Source organism: Microplitis demolitor, chromosome 2, assembly GCF_026212275.2.
Source record: "Microplitis demolitor isolate Queensland-Clemson2020A chromosome 2, iyMicDemo2.1a, whole genome shotgun sequence".
In the NCBI taxonomy this organism is placed as follows: domain Eukaryota; kingdom Metazoa; phylum Arthropoda; class Insecta; order Hymenoptera; family Braconidae; genus Microplitis; species Microplitis demolitor.
Window position 1 is genome coordinate 17,475,724 of NC_068546.1, and position 21,291 is coordinate 17,497,014.

Genomic DNA, 21,291 nt, shown 5'->3' on the forward strand with positions numbered 1-21,291 from the left:
TATTAAATATAATTTTTTAATCATACAATTTTTACAGTTAATTATTTTACCGACTCATGTCTAATCTTCTATAATATCTTTTATCAATAATATATGTAGTAATTTCGACTTACCATAAAACACATTATGTATTGAATCAGGTTATTTGTAACATCGAATAGTATAAATAAATAATTTTCAACTTCGTTTTAAACTGAAACCGGTGAAAAAATACATTCAGTAACTTTGATTCCTGTCGACAAGTAGATAACCTGTAACACATCAAAAAAATGGAATTATAATTCATTAAAACAAATTATATAAAGCTTCTAACAACCAAATAGTAATTAAGAATTGGAAGATGATTATTTTCAAGGATTAAAAAAATACTAAACGCAATAAAAGTTATAATTATTGAAATAAAAATTTATGGCTACTTAAAATTTTAATTCATCATTATAATAATTTCAGGAATCTTACGAATTAAGTATGAATTATAATATAATGAAGTCTTAATTATTATTAACTTACCGCTGAATAAAATTAAGTAAATCCATGTTTACTTGATGAAAAGACAATTTAAACTTTGTACTGAAAAAAATACTTCTTCTGTTTAGTAGTTTAATAAATGATTCTCAACTATATTCTAATCCACTGGAAAATTAAAAAATATGTTAAATTCAATGAGTGTGAATGTAGCAGATATGGAAAAATTTATAAATTTTGAATAAATAAATTGAAATAATAAAATTTTAAAAAATGCGCGTACTGGTTTTTCAATTATCTAAGTACGCATTTTTTAATTTTCATTCTTCTTACATTTTATTTATTTATTCGAAAATTTAAAACATTGCCGATTGTCAGCCAAATTTAAGCTCATTAAATTCAGATCTCATTTATTCTTTTGAGTTACGAATCAAGTAATCTTTAAATCGATTATCTTTGTTTAAAAAGGAATATTACTTAGACAACACAAAATATAAAAACATTTGTTATGATATTATGAGAAGTCTCTCTAGAAGTTTTCTACCAAGGACAAGCCATTTGTAAATCTCGATTCACAATATCTCTACTATAAAATATAACTATCTTTGATACTTTTATTCCAAAACATCTTTAACAAAAATTAAATAACTAGAAAACTAATGAATGCAATCAAACGACTATTAGGAATAACACTATCAATTATCAACTACAGTACAATAGAATAGATAACTGTAAATTTTGCATGGATTTGTATTGAATATAAAAGTTTTGGAGTAGAGATAGATTCCTAGTAATCATTTTGGGTACGTATGTTTTAGAGTAAAAATTTTATAGTTGTCTTTTATAGTGGAGATATTTCAGCTGGAGATTTACAATGCACTTGTCCTTGGGTAGAAAAATTTTGGAGTACCCTGACATAATGCCACTATTGCGTATTATTTAATTTTTGTATATCGAATTTTACTTACATTTCAATAAAGTCACATAAACAAATGTTGCTCACGAAATTCCAAATAAGTGTAATGATAATAACAATGTCAATGAAAATTCTTACTGTGAAAGTCAAAATTGATGGGGGCCAGCTTCAGCAAGCCTCCAGTTGTGGCTGCAAGTTTCTCGTCAGTTTCTCGCCAACTTGGCTATCAGGGTGGCCAAAAACTATTCTAAAATGAAATTTTATATAAATATGTTTAGAAAAATTAAAAAAATTATAATTATAATATTTATTAATATTATTTTAAATTTATTGTAATTTTTACAGCGTTAACTTGTGATATTTACAACTGATCGTTATTTGTCTTCTTATTTTAACGAATCATTTTTTTTTAAAAATACATCTTTATTATTATTATTATTAATATTTATCTTTTGTTATTATTGTTTTATTCTTTTTTTATTTTAATGTTTAGAAAAGCAATCAAACTATTGATTAACAAGAAAATTAGTGGCATATTTTGTAAAATAAATAAATAAACAATTAGCAACCAAAGCAAAAAAAAATATTCTTCATTTTTATCAATTTTAAACGTTTAAATTAATGATCGTTTGCACTAACATTTATTAGGGACTTACTGGCAAGCAGTGATGCCAGAACGTGGGATTTTTACCCCCCCCCCCCCCCCCCCCCATCCAAATCTTGTCGTAAAATTATTAATTCATGTACAAACACTTTTTTTGATGGCAATTTATGTCGTATTCCGTTAAGAGAAACCCTTGCAATCGTCATTTGTTTCGTCATTGGAATAAAAATTAGTGATGTGTATGATATTCTACAAGCTTGGCGTTATCATGACAATAGTTCTGAGCTAAGTTGGAGTATGGTATGTGATTATTTTAGTTATTGTCGTGAAACAGCTGAAGTAATCGCATCACATACTAATACCATTCTTGGTGGTGTCGGTAAAACGGTCCAGATTAATGAAACGTTTTTAACAAAACGTAAGTATAATCGGGGTCGGATTACCGAACAAATGACTATAACTGTTTTAGGTTTCTATTGCAAGGAAGATGAAACAGGTCTTTTTTTTCGAGTAATTTCAAAATCCAAAAGTGATTTGTGGCCATACATTAAGAAATATGTTGACAACAATACTTTTAAAATATGTACCGACAGTGCAAAGCAGTACCACGGAATTGAACAATTGTTCTCTTCCAATACTGTACATTTGCAAACAAATCATAGTAAGGGAGAATTTGTTAACAAAATTGATAAGGCCAATACCATCAATGATTTAGAGAATCAAAACAAATTGCTGGAAAAGAGCATTGTATGTCGCAGAACACCTAAACTTCTTCACCGATACATGGCTTTGTTTTGGTATAGACGAAATGTTTTGATGAAGTTTAAAGACAAGGGTTCTCAAATCATGTAATTCCTTTTGGATATTAAATAAGTTTATCCGGGTTATATAAATGGTGAATTGCAGGAAAGATTAACTTTGAGAGCAATTGATCCACCTACATTATCAGAAGAAGATGCACTTTTGCTTCCCCCAGCAAAAAGGCCTCGACTTGATGAGAATGTAGGAAAAGAAGTAGACAATTTGGATATTGAGGCAGCAATAGAAAATGACGCTTCTACATCTGAAAAACTCCAGATGTTTTTTTTTGAAGCTTTCAAATAATTATTTAACACGCGATAAAAAAGTTGAGTTATTCATTGGGTTCAGTAAAAATAGAATTATTTCTACTTAAAACAATTATTGACTAATCCTTTTTTTTCGTGTCTGCGGAACGCAATTGATGATACCTCCTTGTGGTGCAATCTGGGCATTGATAAATTTTGTTATAGAATGTTTTATAAATTAATTTATCTTTGGCGAAATCATCAAAATTAATTTTAGTTTGTATTTCTAACTAAAATTTAAAAATGTTACATTCGTAGGATTTAAAAATCTTTTTTTTTAAGTGGGGGGCTCCGCCGGGGCTTCGCCCCTGGACCCCACTAAAATTTTACACACACACACACACACACACACACACACACACACACACACACACACACACACACACACACACACACACACACACACACACACAAACACACACACACACACATACACACACACACACACACACACACATGCATACATATGAAATTTTTGATATCTCGAAAACTAAGGGAGATATCGAAAAATTTTATTCTTAAAAAAATTCTTATTTCGTCGAGTTCTACAAAAATCCGTGGTCAGTCGGCGGCGCCACGGAAACCGTAGAATCCCCGAAATTATCCGTAATTATTCATGATTATACATGAGATTATATTTAACTATGTATAAGCCTACATGGAAAAAAATGATTGACAACAATTGTAGTTCAACTTCTAATCATTTATGCTATATTCAATAACTGATGTCGTTTCAATCAGTAAAATTATGATTTTAATGTTTAAACTATTATAATTAACAGTTAATCGTTGAAATATACTACTTGACTATTTAATATTAGTGCATAAGCCTTAAAAAACTACAAGACACTTGTCAAAAAAATGCATCTATTATTAATTTCTTACGTTCTACTCTATAATATTTACTAATATTCGGTCTAGGTGCGCTGTTAATGCCCCAGTAAACACATTGACGTAAATTTGACGTCAGAGTGACTTTACGCTATGTCATCATTTACGTAAGATATAAGTCACGAATGAATCAGGTGTGACTCATTTTTTCACACTTTTTTACGTAATATTATGATGTAAAACTAATGATGTATACATGACGTAATTGTGATGTCTGTGTGACATTCCATGACGTCAGTATGACGTATGGGTGATGTCAAAATCATCAATCCGGAAAAAATATTTTTGAAGAAAAAAAAAAAAACCGAATTTTAGATTCGATTATTACCGCGCAAACGCATTACAAATTCAGAAACAAGAATTGATAGCAGTAAATGATGAAAAAATCCTGGAACATCTGCTGGGTTCGAACACGGCTCTTTTTGGCTGGTAACCCTGAACGTTGATCACTGGTCTACATCACGAGAGTTCAAGTCATGTGCTTAATTAATGTATTTAGAGTGAAATGCCGGTAAAGACCGAGTTCATAAGTTTTCGTAATAGATTTTTACACAATTTAAAAAAACTCCATGAACTTATATGAAATTTTATTTTTGTCGGCCTCGATGATAATTATATAAAATTTTATTAAGTTTCTTCAAATTTTTTAATTTTCTGTTGTGCTGTGAAATTTAAAAAATCTTATATAAAATTTTACAAAACATTAAATAATTTCACAAAATTATACGAAATTTAATCGATTGAAAAATTGCAATCCTACACTTTACAATTTTAATATCAAAAGAGTTCAAACTGTCGTTATATTTTCTTTTTTATCCTCAATGATATTTTTGGTATATCATCTAAAAAAATAAAGTAAATTTTTTTATGGTCAGTTTAATGTTTTAATCTAAAACGTCTGAAATCTATTATCGAGTTTATCGATTACTTTGCCCCCAAAAACGTTCGACATTTAGTTGTTACTTTTACACATTTTTGAAAATTCGTTCTATGATTGTTTGATTTCAATAAATAGATGATAAAAACACTATGACTCAGAAATAACATCAGCATTGCGTAAAATACTGACTTGTCACGGATGTAAAGATATGATTTAAGAGTGACATATCCATATTACGTACAACCGTTACTTTGCTACTGACATAAATGTATGATTTTGAAATTACGTCATTATGATATACAATAATGACTTTATTACTACGTAACAATGTGATCTAGATTTTATGTCAAGCGTACGTAATACTTAAGTCGTAACTGTGACGTCATACAAGAGTCATGCTTACATTAATATGATGTCAAGCTTACATAACACATAAGTCATAACTGTGACGTCACACAAAAGTCATGCTTACATCAATATGATGTCAAGTTTTTACATCATATTAAAGTCATGTAGAACGTCAGATTGACATCAAATTTACATAAGATGCCGTGACATTTCTATGACCTACGTATGACGTCAAAACAAGGTCATGTGTTGACTGGGTGAGAATCTGAGTATTATTTACTAATATTTTTTTTCCGTGTATACACTGATCATATCTGGCTGTTAGAACCCCATATACAATCATATATAAGTCCATATATGACCAGATCTGATCGTATATGAGTCTATATATAATTGAATATAATCATACCTGGCTGTTGTAACCCCATATAGAATCATATATAAGTCTATATATGATCAGATCTGATTATATTTGAGTCTATATATAATTAGATCTGATGCGGCTTGCATGGTAGGATGGGCCAAAAATCTGCTTTTTTTGAATTCAAATTATTAATAGCGAAAATATCGTTCATAAGGTTTAAAAAAAAAATGTGTGTGAAAGCCAAAAATTTTAGGCAGATATCCTAAGCTCGCCAAAAAAAGTGAAAGTTCCAAGTCTGAAAAAAATTCATTCAGGTACTTATTTTTACAGAAAATTTGATTTTCTACAAAATAAGTCCTTTGGCAAAATTATGAAAAATTAATAGCTTTTGAGATAATGACGATTTTATATCAAACTTTCACGTTTTTTGCTATATCCATACATTTACCTATAAATTATAGTATAGTTTCAGTATCTTTCCTATGGGAACTTTTATTCTTTACAAAAAAGGTCCTCTGAAGAAATAATGTCAAATCGAAATTTTTCAAAACAATGGTCATTATATTAAAGATTCTAATGTTTTTTAATAGTTTTATATTCTTCTAGTGAGTAGTGATTATTTTTGGATATATTTTAAAGATCATATAATTTTCTATGAGAAAGGTCTCAAGAAGAAATTAAGTCTACGTTTTTTTTTTGAAATAATACCAATTTTATCGAACTACTTTGTATATCTTACTCTATTTATATTCTCCATCAAATTATTATTTTCGTATGGAAAATATAAATAAAGTGAGATATGCTAAAATGTTCAATAAAATCGATATTATCTCTGAAACAAAAAATTAGACTTAATTTCTTCTCGAGACCTTTTTCATGGAAAATTATATGATCTTAAAATATATCCACAAACAATCACTACCTATTCAAAGTCGCCGAGCTTCGAAATTTTTCCATCGATCGGCCGAAGCCTGGTTTGCAATGATTGGCCAATAAATGGCTACCTATACTGGACCGTGCATGGTAAATCGTTGGCATCCGTCTTTTTGCTTCTAAAAACGGCGCACAATAGAGAACTTGCATGTTTTGAGATTTATTTTTTTTTTTAAAGTTTGATTAAAGTTATTAAGAGGATTTAAAGGAAAATTTTTTTGCAAGTGACTTTTCGGGTAATTTTTTTAATTAAAAATTGCTTGTTGAAAATCTAAATTCAAACGTTAGTGACGTCATTAGGTAAATATTTACAAGTGGGGGCCACCCTATTTTGGGCCATAACTAGGCAAAAAATTAACATTTTCAACTTATGACAGAGAGACTAATCTTGCCAAGTCTGGTCGCACCTAGTATTATAGTCGAATATTAGGGCGCCACTGGAAGATGGACTCGGCCTTCCAGAACCGGATGTTATATGATTTTATTTTAATTAAATTAATTTTATTTATTACTCAGGGTCGTTTGTAATATTTTGTGAGTGAGAAGAGGGATCGTAGAGTAGGCTGAAATAATGTTACTCCAAATTTTTAATTAATTTAAGCACCTTGCTTTAATTTATTAATCTTAGGACAATAATTAATTCTTATGACAACCTAAGATACTTATGACAAACTAATAATTTCCTTATGACAAACTAATATTTCCTTATGACAAACTAATATTTCCTTATGACAAACTAATATTTTCTCGTCCCCTGGACGGTAACTTATGACAAACTAAATTTCTCTCGTCCCCTGGACGGTTTTCCACACCCACACACCCACTTAATTTATACCTCGTCCCCTGGACGGTAAACCTTAATATTGTCCCCTGGACATTAACCTTAATATTAATTTAAAAATCATCCCCTGGATGTATAATTAATTAAAATAACTTAACATGTCCACCGGACCTAAATCACAGATACAGTTTTCTTTACTAAAAATTACTGACTCGACTTTGAACTCTACTTTTATTTTATTTAATTCGTACTCAATGACATCACTTTCTTTTACTCAATTATTAAACTTGATATTTTATATAAAATTGCACTAATAAAATTTCCAGTATAAACATTTCACAACTACTTAATTCTCACTGATTCATTTAATTCATTTATTAATTTTCACTGTCTTATTTAATTCAATTATATTTATTAATTAATTAATTTTGGTTTTAATTTAATTATTAATTAATTAATTTTCACTGACAAATTTCCCTTAACATTTGCTTCCAATATCTATATATTTAATTTACTCCAAATTTTCTGATAATTATTCTTACTCAACTTAATTTACTGAGAAAATAATCCATTCTTAAGTTTTACTCGACACAATTTTATCGTAATTTTTCTAGCGTCTTAATTTTGATTTTATAATTTTAATTAGAATTATTTTAGCATTATTTTATAATTATTTTATGACTAATTTTACGACTAGAATTACGTTAAAATTGACTCGAACATTCGGCCGGTAAATTGACGTCGCAAGGCCTTAATTTACGATTTTACAACGCGGGAAAACTTTTGTCTAGAGCGGCCGACAGGCCTGAATACTTTTATTAAAATTATTGAATTTATTTATTGAATAATTTATACGGAAAAATTTATTTTATTCCAGCCGAGAGGCCTTGAATGAAATAAATTTCGAGTTACAACAGAACGACGAGTACACGGCAAAGATTTTACGTAAATTTCGGGACTCCGAGACGCGTGATTACACTAGCCGACGGGCCTTGAAATATCAATCTAATATCGCGAAACCAGCAGAAAGATATTAAGTAAATTAATTATAATTAATTCGGCCCTCAATTATTTAAGTTAAAGGCCTTAATTAATTATAATTTTTACCTCGAGGAAACTCCAACAGTCACGATGAGAAGGTATCAAGTGGTCTCGTCGCCTCCTCTAAGTTTCTCTCCGCTGGTCTGCACTCTCTCTCTCTCGTCACCCAGGAATTTCAATTGGTAATCTGTCAAGGAACAGTACGCATTAATATTTTGTTAAGTTATCGATTATTATAATTATCGGCCTAAAGGCCTAATAATTAATTAAACAGTTAAATATAAATTAATTATCGCCTCGTTCCACGTGAAGCGTGAACGGACGTATACATTTACCTTGATGATGCTAAGTTTGCGTCCGTTGGTTTTCGTCGTCTGGACAACTCTTCACTTCTTTTTGTTCCGCAGTTGTGATCATTAAATCTAACCATGTATGTAATTCATTTACGTTTAGATACGAATAATCAATATTGGGCATTGAAATAACTAATAAGTGAGTCATATGTGGAATTCCTTAAGGAAGTGTGCATACTTTTTAAATTTGGGATTTTCATAAGTTGCTTGTGAAAAAGCAACTCTCTTTATATACTGCATATGCACAGGAAAGTGAAGGCTCAAATGGAGAATTTAAACACTATTTATCGCAGGCAGTTGTGCACCTAAATTATGATCCTACACTCTACTGGCAAGAACAAAAAAACTCTATTTATCACCAAGTTCACTCAATAGCCATGATGTATGTGAGTATCGTAGGATCATCTGTTCCTTGTGAGCGCCTTTTCTCAATTGCCGGAAATATCCCAACAGATGAGCGAAATTGCTTGGATCCCTGTAGACTTGATAGACTGTTGTTTTTAAAAAGTGTAGATATTAAGCATTGGGAACTATAAGCTACATTATCTATTAACTTTGTAAACGATTTTTCTTAACCATTTTCTTAACTCTGTAAAATTTCTAAATGTAGAAAATAAATGTCTTATTTTATACTTTATCTGTTAGTTTGACATGGTAATGAAAATATTTTTTATTATCGAATTACCTGATTTTACTGATCGTTAGAGATCGTTAAATTATAATACGTACCTTGTTTTTAATAAAATATTACATTATAAACGAAAACTTGAAAAAAAGATCGATTTTTTGGAAATCGATCTTATAGACCTCGATTTTTTTTTGAATCGATTCATTAGGTCACGATTCGAATCGATTTAAAAATCGATCTTTTTCGAAAAGAATCGCCATCCCTACCCAAAATAGGGTGGCCTCCACTTGTAAACAAATACCAAAAAATATACAGCTGTTTAACAATATAGGTTATACTTCGTAAAATTACAGATAATAATTTCTTCAAAAGTGCGGAAAAATGGCTTTTGACAATATAAAAAAAAAATATTTTACCGAATCCACTTTCGGTGGATTTTGCGAAGTTGCTTTTTGTAAATCCTTCATTAACCATATTTAAATTATAATGTAAATTGATTTCAAATGAATCACATAATAAATAATTATCACTAGTAGTCTCAGATAATATTTAATTTTTTAGCTTAAATTTCACTCTCTTGTTGCCACGATTGGCTAATGCTTGCGACTGCCATGCTTCGCATTTAGTTATCATCCGATATTTAGCTGATCTTCGGTCGATGCTTGAAAATAGGCAGCATTCACAACCCAAAAAGGGGCTGATTCTTTTTTTTGTACGGGTACTCACACGGAAAAAAGAAAACTGGAATAGTTACAGAATTAAATGTAAAAACCAGCTCGTCATATTAAAAATTACAAAAGCTAGGATGTATACTGTAATTTTTAAATTTTATCCTGTAAAAAATTAGATGCAAATTAAGCAGTAATATTTACAGTTTGAAAATATAAATCCTACATAACAAAATGTAAAATAATTATTACCTTTTGCTCACAGAACGTTTGTTTCTTTAAAACTCATTTATTCCTCTTTAAAACTGTAAAAATTACAGTTTAGCCGTTGTGTAAAAAATAAAGTATCAAATAAGAAAACATTTCGAGTGGTTCGAGAAGATTTACAGTATGGGCATTCACTGATGAATCTTAATATAAAAAATGGAACTATTACATCTCACACTGTAATTTTAAAAATTTCTATGTCAAGTATCATTAATGCCTTAGCAATCACGAACTTTCACTATTAAAAATGTAAAAATAAAATAAAAATTCAGTAAATATTTTTGAAATAGTATATGTGAGTGCACGTTGCATTTAGCCAAGACTCATGCCTTAATATTAGAAATTATAGTAATAAAAGTCTTTTGTTTCACGGGCGTCTCATGTGAAGTTATTATTCCACGTGGTGTCGTCTAGTACATTGCAAAGTCTTCCAATATTGTGAATTTTAATAGTTGAATGATTATTTTTGATAAGTACCCGATGAAAAAAGGTTTCATACAATTGTATAAAACTATATATAAATTGGATAGAAAAAACGGCCCTATCCATTTGTATACAATCGTCCATAATTATATCTTATTTGTATATAATCACATAATTTTTTCGTATAGATTATAGATAATTATATACAATTCTATATAATTTTATTATTCTTTTTTGTATTTTTATATAGAATTATCTACGATTATGTATAATTGTATATAATAATATAAAAATTTTATATAATGATGCATCACCTCTATTCAATTGCCTGACAAGACCTGCCCAGTTATGTTCAGGTCTGATCAGGCATGTTCATGTCTGTTTATGCCCATCCGGGTAAAAAAATTGTAAGAAAAAAATGGCCCTATATAGTTATATATATAACTATGTATAGCTATATATAATTATATATAATTATTGCTATAAAAAATAAGAAAAAAAAAAATTTGGGCTTGTGCAGGATTTGAACCGTGGACCTTGCGCTCGAAAATTTAACCCGCTACCCGTTGACCTAAGAGATTGACTTAAAAAGTAAATTTCGTATGAACTTTAAGTAATAAAAATCTTATACGTGATAGATTCTTGGTCAACAAAATTTTATATCTTATACATGATAAATTTTTAGTCGACTAAATTTTATATAGAAGTTATACATAATTATAACTATGTTATGTCCAAATAATTTTTTTTTTTATTTATTCCAATAATTATTTAAAAATAATTATTACAGAGCTCTTCTTTTCAAAAGCGCGCGAAAACGCAGCGTCAGCTTTTTCCACCTTTTTATGCGACAAAGAATAATGAGAGGATAACTGCAATAAGGCGAACAAACAATTAATAAACTGTCGTCACCTTCCAGCAATAACAATAATTAAAAATTCCCCATCAATCGCTAAATCAAAGTTTATAAAAAGCCTGAGCACCCATAGCTCATGGCTAGTCGGTTCTTCTAACTTACGGTCCGCGAATATTCGAACGTCGAACTTTCGTGCACTCTTATTGCAGGATTCCGCCTCAGGCGTTGAAAAGTCAATAAGAGGATCTTTAATATTTTTCTATTTAAACCTTATTGCAGGAATCCGCTTCGGCGTTGAATAATCAATAAGGCATTCTAAAATTGACATCTTTTTGCAGTCAATTATTGCAGGATTCCGCTTAGGCGTTGAAAAAGCAATAATCGACTTCTTAGCTATTAAAAATCCTCACAGATTAATAGAAACTTCCGGTCCGATTGAAATAGTGACGCAAATCACGTGTATTTGCGATTCCATCTCGGTCTGAGTTATTTTGCGCATAAAATCACCTCTCGGGTGTGTAAAAAGGACGCATTAAATATAAAATACAAATCTTATAAAATATCCGAGAATAATCAATATTCTTAAAATATCAAATGTTAAAAATTTGTGTAAAGGATTCAGTGTACAAGTGAATTGTAGCTAAATCAGAAATAAAAAGCAGAAAAACCATAAGTTCAGCCTTCCGAGTTTCATTCGAGAGTAGCACATAAGTTTACATCCTACAACCCCAGCCGCGCCCATCCAACCAAATCCTACAGGAGAAAGCTGAGTGAGCTGCAACGTTCTGGAGGGATCTAACCTGCCGTGACTAGAAAGAAAGAAACATCGAAAGGTAGGTGAAAGATTTACATTCTATTCTCTCATGAGATAACTGGTTCAACACAAGATCACCGGTCTCTTCGGAGACGTTTGGGTTCTTACTTCGAAGTAAAAGATCCTCCATAAATAATAAATTATAGGAAGATACCTCTTCCTCGTTTTCTTTAATGTTGTCCGCAACTTCCAAATCGCTCGTCTAAATTTTTCTATCGCTACCAAAGGGAGAAATCCCGGATAATTAATTTAAATTTAAGCGGCGGACATAACAACTACGTTAGCTGTATTTAATTATAACTAAGTTAGTTATATTTAATTATAACTAAGATTTTAAATTTAATCCCATATATCAGGCTAGATCAGACATGAACAGACATGATTAGGCCTGACTGTATTTAACGCTTTAGACATGAAAAGATATGAACAGGCATGGACAGGTATGAACAGGCCTGAGCGTTTTTGACGCTTCAGACATGAACAGGCATAGGCAGGTATGATAAGGTCTAATTTCAGGCCTGATCATACATGAATAGACATGATCAGGTTTGATCATTTTTTCTCGGGTGGTGACAAAAAATTTTCTTGGCTTAAGAATTTTTTTCTCGCCTAAAAAATTTTTTTCTTGTTCCAAGAAAATTTTTTCTCACCTCAAAAAAATTTTTGTTTTCACTTTGTAATACAAAAAATTTCTGGGGTCAAGTAAAAATCTTTTTAATACAAGAAAAAATTTTTTGCGCCGCGAAATTCTTGTTTTCTGTGTAACTGTATACATATATATAAAATCTTTTTTCATCAGGTAAATAAATTTTTTTTACAATTCGCTTGTTTATTAATAATTTTATCCCTGACTAAACAAAACGATTTGTGACGATTTAAAACGATTAAAAATTGAATCATCATTAATCGTCATAATCGTCATGGTTTTTTACATTTAATTGTCTCTAATCGTCAAAAGACGATTTATTATTTTACGATTAAAAACGATTAATGACGATGAAAATTTCAAATCGTCATAAATAGTTTTTAATTTTCATGTGAAACTAGAAATTTTCAATATTATTTTACGATTAAAGACGATTCATGACGATTTAAAATTTTAAATTCTTTCCAAAGATTGACTATATGAAACTGTACATTATACTCCGTCAATTTGTAAAAAGTATGTGGCAGCCTCAGCAATTTCTATTGTTTGATGCAGTAAAATTTCATGCGCTACCGTCATCCATTTAAGTACGGAAATAACATTCGATTCTCATACGCATGCTGTGGCCGAGCGCTCTAAGTGTCAGGGACTGGACTCTGTTCGCGAAACGTCGGCGGTTCGAACCCGAGAGTCGACTGAAATTTTTCTGATGATTTTTCATATAAAAATTCGAACAACTACATACTGTACCCGACTGAATCAGTTATTCATGATACAAACAAGGATGCAATATATTAGATGCACAGCGATGAGAAAACTGACAATGGAAGAAGGGAGAAAGAAGGGGTGAAATCAGAAACCCGAATAGAACCTTGTACTACGAGAGTAAACGGTAAAAGCTGGAAATAAAACAATTGAGAATAAGAAAAATATAAAATAGAACAAAAAAAATAGATTTTTATTATTCTAAACAATAAAAATAAGGGTTTAGAACGAAAATAATTACTATGGTAACATAAGAAAAAGTAACGATCGACTATGAAATTATATACATCGAGTGACCCGAGAAAAAATTTTTATATATAATCATATAAAATTATATATAACTCGATTATATATAATCATATATGAAAAATGGCCAAATATAATCATATATAATTATATATAACTGTATATAATTATATATAACTATATATATAATTATATTTAGCCATTTTTCATATATGATTATATATAATCAAGTTATAAATAATTAAAAAATATTTTTGAAAAAAAAAAAAAAAATTAAATACCAAATTTTTGATTTGGTTATTACCGCGCGAACGCATTACGAATTCAGAAACAAGAATTGATAGCAGTAAATGATGAAAAAATCCTGGAACATCTGCTGGGTTCGAACACGGCTCTTTTTGGCTGGTAACCCTGAACGTTGATCACTGGTCTACATCACGAGAGTTCAAGTCATGTGCTTAATTAATGTATTTAGAGTGAAATGCCGGTAAAGACCGAGTTCATAAGTTTTCGTGATGCATTTTTACACAATTTAAAAAAACTCCATGAACTTATATGAAATTTTATTTTTGTCGGCCTCGATGATAATTATATAAAATTTTATTAAGTTTCTTCAAATTTTTTGATTTTCTGTTGTGATGTGAATTTTAAAAAAATTTATATAAAATTTTGGGAATTATTGAATAATTTCACAAAATTATATGAAATTCAACCGATTGAAAAACTGGGTACTTCCAATTTTTGAATACCATAAAAAAAAATTATTTTTTTTTTAAACACCCTAATGATTGTATACAATTATATATGGATATATATATATATAAGATTATATATAATTATATATGATTCTATATGAAAAAAATTTCTCGGAATAGTATTATATATAATCATATATAATATATATGGAGCTACATATACCTTCTCCGTTTAAATATTGTATTATATATGATCATATATAATCATATATTATTATATATAATTCTGTATGGATGTATATACAAGATTATATATAATTATATATGATCACATATAGTTATATATATTTATGTATGATTATATATACACATTTTTTCTCGGGGGGTCTGTTTAAATATTGCATTATATATAATCATATATAATTATGTATATCCATATATAATTGTATACAATTATATATGGATATATATATATATATAAGATTATATATATAATTATATATGATCATATATAGTTATATATAATTATGTATGATTATATATAAACATTTTTTCTCGGGGAGAGATTTTTATAGTTTGAAATTTTAAAATTTATGGTTTAAGTTTTAATTTTTACTATTGTCAGTCTAAAAAATATCATCTTGCTATTGAAACTATACAATTCAAAATAATAATTTTTACTATTTGAAATTTTAAAAACTATATCTTTACTCTATACTTTTTTTCTTTGAGCATAAGTATGTTTTAACAGATCACTTATATATTTTAACCTTATACTTTATAATAAACAACAAATTGCACCCGGGCGCCTCATTACTATTTGAAACAATAAAAAGTATGAACTTTGGGATGAATTTGCGCAAGAATAGGATAAAGTTGACTTGTCGAACTTTTAGCAATCGGCAGCCCATGGATATTAATATTAATGACAATCAAGTCCGGTAGAAAATAATAATCAATAATTCTCAATTGATCAGTCAAGGCATTTTTTAACCCGTAATGAAAATATTGACCAGGAGGAACTTCATGAGTTACTATCGGCGTTTCCGATGTACCAAGTAAGGTCCGAGAATCAAGAGGTAGATTACTGATTGCTTCTTGATTCGATGTTCTTAATATTTTTAGGAGTTTATTCGCTGCTTCATGTGATATATTGAAATCAGTCACCCACTGAGCTAGTTTCGATGATAAACTTGTTTCATTGATAGCTACCAAATCATTCTCTTTTATTTGATTATAGATCGATAATATACGTGAGTCAGAATTGCCACTAATTTCACTGTCAGAACTGTAATTACTTATTTCATTTTCATTAAGTTTTTCGCCATCAATATTATTGTCTGTATTAATATTTCTTTCATTATCAACATCATCCAATTCATCACAAGATATATCATTACTCACAAAGCATTAATTATTTTCTACTGTTTCACTATCATCACTAGATGAATTTTCAAAATTATGTGATTTATTTAAAAAAACAATGTATTCGTTTATTTTTTTGACCTTTACATAAATTTTAAAAATTTTCTTTTTCGACATTTTGCTATTGTATTTATAATAACTGATTATATGTAATTACTTTAGAGCAGAATCAATAAATAATGTTTATAATCATTAGTACGTATAGGTTACAATGACATTAACTGACGAAAGTTGAGGTTATAATAGTCTCATAAGTAAGTTATTTTTTGATGTTCTAGAAACATCCATAAATAGTTATCATTTTGCTAACTTTCAGATTTCTTTTAAATGACCTTAATATAAAGTTATCAAAATGATAACATTTTTCTGAGCTCTTAAAGGTAAAATTTTTTGAATAACATTATGTCATCTTTTTGACATTGATTACTAGACCACTTTCAGCAACTACAAGTAATAATTATAATAATATTGGTCACGATCTACTTTGATTCCTGCCTGATTCAGCATCAAGTTCAATAATTCCTATGATTAGTGCTATAGACGATTTGCTTGACTTTTCAGGAGGTATACACAACAGTACAGTTAATAACAATAACGAAATTCCTGTAAATCATAAGACGGGAAATTCAACTGCACATGTAAATAATGCGAGCTCAATAGCAGTCTTGTCAAATGCTATAGCTCAGCTACAAACTAAATCTATAGCTTCGCTAGCAGCGCGTCAAGAGTTGTCACTGACGGATACTATTGCACGAACTTCCTATAGGTTACTAATATTATTGAATTCGGGAACGGCAATAGAATCTAGAAATAATCTATCTTTTCCACATGGCTGTATTTCTAGTACATTGATGCCCAGAGAATTGCTTCCAGCGGCTACTGTTTCACAAGCGGCAAGTCCCCTTAGGGATGGCGATTCTTTTCGAAAAAGATCGATTTTTAAATCGATTCGAATCGTGACCTAATGAATCGATTCAAAAAAAAATCGAGGTCTATAAGATCGATTTCCAAAAAATCGATCTTTTTTTCAAGTTTTCGTTTATAATGTAATATTTTATTAAAAACAAGGTACGTATTATAATTTAACGATCTCTAACGATCAGTAAAATCAGGTAATTCGATAATAAAAAATATTTTCATTACCATGTCAAACTAACAGATAAAGTATAAAATAAGACATTTATTTTCTACATTTAGAAATTTTACAGAGTTAAGAAAATGGTTAAGAAAAATCGTTTACAAAGTTAATAGATAATGTAGCTTATAGTTCCCAATGCTTAATATCTACACTTTTTAAAAACAACAGTCTATCAAGTCTACAGGGATCCAAGCAATTTCGCTCATCTGTTGGGATATTTCCGGCAATTGAGAAAAGGCGCTCACAAGGAACAGATGATCCTACGATACTCACATACATCATGGCTATTGAGTGAACTTGGTGATAAATAGAGTTTTTTTGTTCTTGCCAGTAGAGTGTAGGATCATAATTTAGGTGCACAACTGCCTGCGATAAATAGTGTTTAAATTCTTCATTTGAGCCTTCACTTTCCTGTGCATATGCAGTATATAAAGAGAGTTGCTTTTTCACAAGCAACTTATGAAAATCCCAAATTTAAAAAGTATGCACACTTCCTTAAGGAATTCCACATATGACTCACTTATTAGTTATTTCAATGCCCAATATTGATTATTCGTATCTAAACGTAAATGAATTACATACATGGTTAGATTTAATGATCACAACTAATAGATTAAACTGAAAATAGTAGCACGAAAGTAAAAAACAAAATAAAGCGCTTTACTTACCTACTTAGTCTCAATTAGTTATTATTCCGCAACAAACACTACATAAAAATTAGTATTTATATCGCTTTACAAGAATCAATCAATCAACAATAAACAAATGAAATAAATACCAAAAATAAATTATGGCTGGCAATGGCTGGCGTGACGCAACTCAGTCCAGTCCAGATACAAACAAAAACAAAAAGTCAAAGACTACAAACGGAACTTTTTTTATTCAAGAGATGCGAAGGAATCTAAACATACAGCCATCTCGCGAGTTTTTGAATAATTAATTCTTTAACCGGCAGCACTCTTATAACACGGATACATTCAATTAATTGTAAATAGTTTTATGGTTTATACCAAAAAAAATCGAATGTCGATTTTCAAGGGTGAAATATCGATTCACCGAATCGATTCAGTACTACATATCGATTTAAAAAATCGATGTTGTTGGCTCCAAAAATCGAGTCTTCGATTAATCGATTTCAGATCGCCATGTCTAAGTCCCCTCATGGTTAGCCATCTTGCCCCGCAATTGTATGTACAGTCGTTTTAAGCAAGCAGTTTGTCATTCGCTGTACATCAAGCACCTGCGCAGGTGTTGCTGTACACGCCACAAACGGTCCCACTACCAACTCATACGTTACCGCCATACATGTGCATGCAGCCACTACCATCTAACACGATGTCAGCGCAAACACAGCTTTCAATATTCTACCACACATACACAGTGCCAACTGGGTATACGAGCACAATGGGCTTTAATTTGATGTATCTATACGAAATCAGCCGACTTGTGAAATCGTGGAATATTTCTTTTCCTCCTCGGAATCGTTTGTCGCCACTTGATGCACGAAAATATATCAGAACTATTGAACAGCGTATGCGCAGCTATGACATTTCTTTAGAAAATTTTCATACGGTTGTAACTAATACCCTTAATGGTAATGTTCTTGAATGGTATTATCAAAATGAAAATTTATTTACTAATTGGGAAACTTTCAAATATCATTTTAAAATCAGGAAAGCACAACAGACCGATGAGGATTTACTGCAAGAAGTTTACGCAGCCAAGCAGGGTAATGATGAAACTGGAGTGTCGTTCGTCAGTTGGATGCAGGGAGCTTTTATGCAACTTGAAGAATCGTTACCGCAGGTCAAACAGATCTTCATCATACTTACTCAATTGAATCCTTATTTTTTACAAAAATTCTCTGGTAAAATTATTTTAACTTATTCAGAATTATTTGCTCGCATAAGTACATGGAAGGCAACGGCGGATGCTCTTAAACCTAATTATAATAATAATTTAAATAAACAAAAAGTACGCTATAAATTTCAAACATACAGTTCCACCAATCTGTTAATTAAAGAATCTTTGGAACCTGATTCAATCAACATCATAACTGCTTATTACAGCCAAAATGGTATTCAATAACCAAAGATGAATCTGTCTGACACTCAAGGAAACGAATCAAATCAAGAGTCTTCCACTTTACTACAAGGTTTTGAGTTATTAATGAATTTCTCCTTAGAAAAGTTGGAACAAATATTAATAAATAATTCTTCGGTAAATACAACTCCAGTACAACGAACCACTGCAAAGAATGTACCTGTCTGTGGTCACTGTAGCCAAATTAGGCATGTTTCTGATCTTTGTAGTACGCCCACAACCGATAAACTACGAATTAAAGCAGGATTAAAAGTTTGAGAAAAATCAATAAAAATTTTTGACAATCAGGCTACTATAAAATACACAGACAAGACAGATGGCAACGTTCAAAACACTCAAGTTGAAGATTTAATTGAGCTTGCATCTCCGATAGATAAAGTTAAAAGTAATTCAGAAATATTGGATCCTCGTTAAGTCACAAGATTAAATAAATCAAATAATATTAAAACACCTAAAGTCAAAACAAAACATGAAAAAGCGCAGACTGTTGAAGTTAAAATTAAAACTAGTCAAAGTGTAGCTTTAAAACTTAACAGTCAGTCGCCAACTCATTCGGCAGCTTTTTGTGACGACACAGTTGAACCTAGCGGTATGTCTGATTTAGCAAGTCTTAAAGCTCCATCAAGAGTCAGTCAGATGGTCACTAACATATTTATTGGTCAAAACAAAATTGATGCATTACTGGACAGTAAAAGTGGACGCAGCTACATTTTTAAAGCTGCATATGAGTACATTAAAGAAAATCAAGTGCACGAGCTCGTATTAGGCCCCATGGATGCCCGTAAGGTTATGATGACCAATTCTCAGTCAACACAAACCCGAGGTGGTGCACCTTTCCGGATTAACTTAGACGGTCACGACATTATAACTTGGTTGATCGTTGTACCCGGCTTGTCTATTCCCGTCATCCTTGGATCAGATTTTTGGCAGCTAGCTGGCATTCATGTGGACTCCAAGAATAAATCTTGGAAAATGAACTCAAGTGAGATAACTCACGCATTTTCTTCGAGAAGACGTCAATTTAACATAGCATCGATAAATTCATTGTCATCTACTGAAGAGGCCAATAGCAATAAAAATCTCCTACTCATGCAATAAAAAGATATTACTTATAATATCCTAAGCTAAGTAGTTTTGCGTAACCGAAATGGATATACTCCAACAACATTTTTTCACCAATTTCATAATCATCACATTAAATTTTCATTTATTGTTGCAAATTTTAATAATTATTAATTACAGCATTGAGTCCTGCGACCATTGGCAGATTAATTAATGAATGATCTTTATTTACTATTCTTTTCTTTACAGTCTAGGGACTGTCAACAAAAAAAAAAGTTTCGTTACGTTAACACAATTAAATTACAACATACCTAGTTCTGTCTATTGTATTAATTTTGTAATTTTAGTTCGCAAGCTGTAGAGAAACATTCTTAAGTTGATCCACATCGAGGTCCCAGGATGGAAGTGAACCCGAAATTTGTGACTTAACTTGAAATACCTCCAGTATTCCTAACGACTCACGTAAAAACTAATCAAATATAAAACTGGCAATCTACTTGCAAAAAATCTGAAGATCTACTCGCAATACTCGTGAATATTATCATCAAAGTAATTTTTTTTATTCATTTTTAGTCGGGCAACCTAGAGAAGAGGTCGAAAGGGTAACCTTAGCTTGTGGGGGGGGGGGACAATGTTAATTATCTTCGTCGTGCTCAGCCTTGCGGTTCCCATTTTTTTCCGCCTTGTCGCTGTCTGAAACTACTCAAGTTATAGTGCCGTGGTCACATGACTAATTTTTACGGTGACGCATGTCCATAAGGGTGAAGTGGAGACAGAGCCCCGAGGCTAGTCTTACGCCCAAAATTATTGGTCATCCACTTCGATCTTGAAACAATTAGTAATGAAACGCATAGCTTATTCACAGCTGTAATA

General features: G+C 30.5%; 1 protein-coding gene across 2 annotated transcripts in view; it reads right to left on the reverse strand.

Annotated features, from left to right (window-relative positions):
- LOC103575626 (aminopeptidase N) overlaps positions 1-21,291 on the reverse strand; it is a 94,660-nt gene that overhangs the window by 3,358 nt on the left and 70,011 nt on the right. The window contains exons 18-23 of one of the 2 annotated variants that reach the window (XM_053743000.1): positions 10,231-10,422; positions 8,665-10,143; positions 8,396-8,516; positions 1,434-1,628; positions 511-633; positions 114-251 (exon numbers count right to left, since the gene is read on the reverse strand). In XM_053743000.1, the coding sequence (XP_053598975.1) occupies positions 10,377-10,422 (46 nt within the window). In that variant the 3' untranslated portion in view covers positions 114-251; positions 511-633; positions 1,434-1,628; ... (1 more) ...; positions 8,665-10,143; positions 10,231-10,376. The remainder of the gene's footprint in view (positions 1-113; positions 252-510; positions 634-1,433; positions 1,629-8,395; positions 8,517-8,664; positions 10,144-10,230; positions 10,423-21,291) is intronic. The other variant, XM_053743001.1, reaches the window with a different exon arrangement.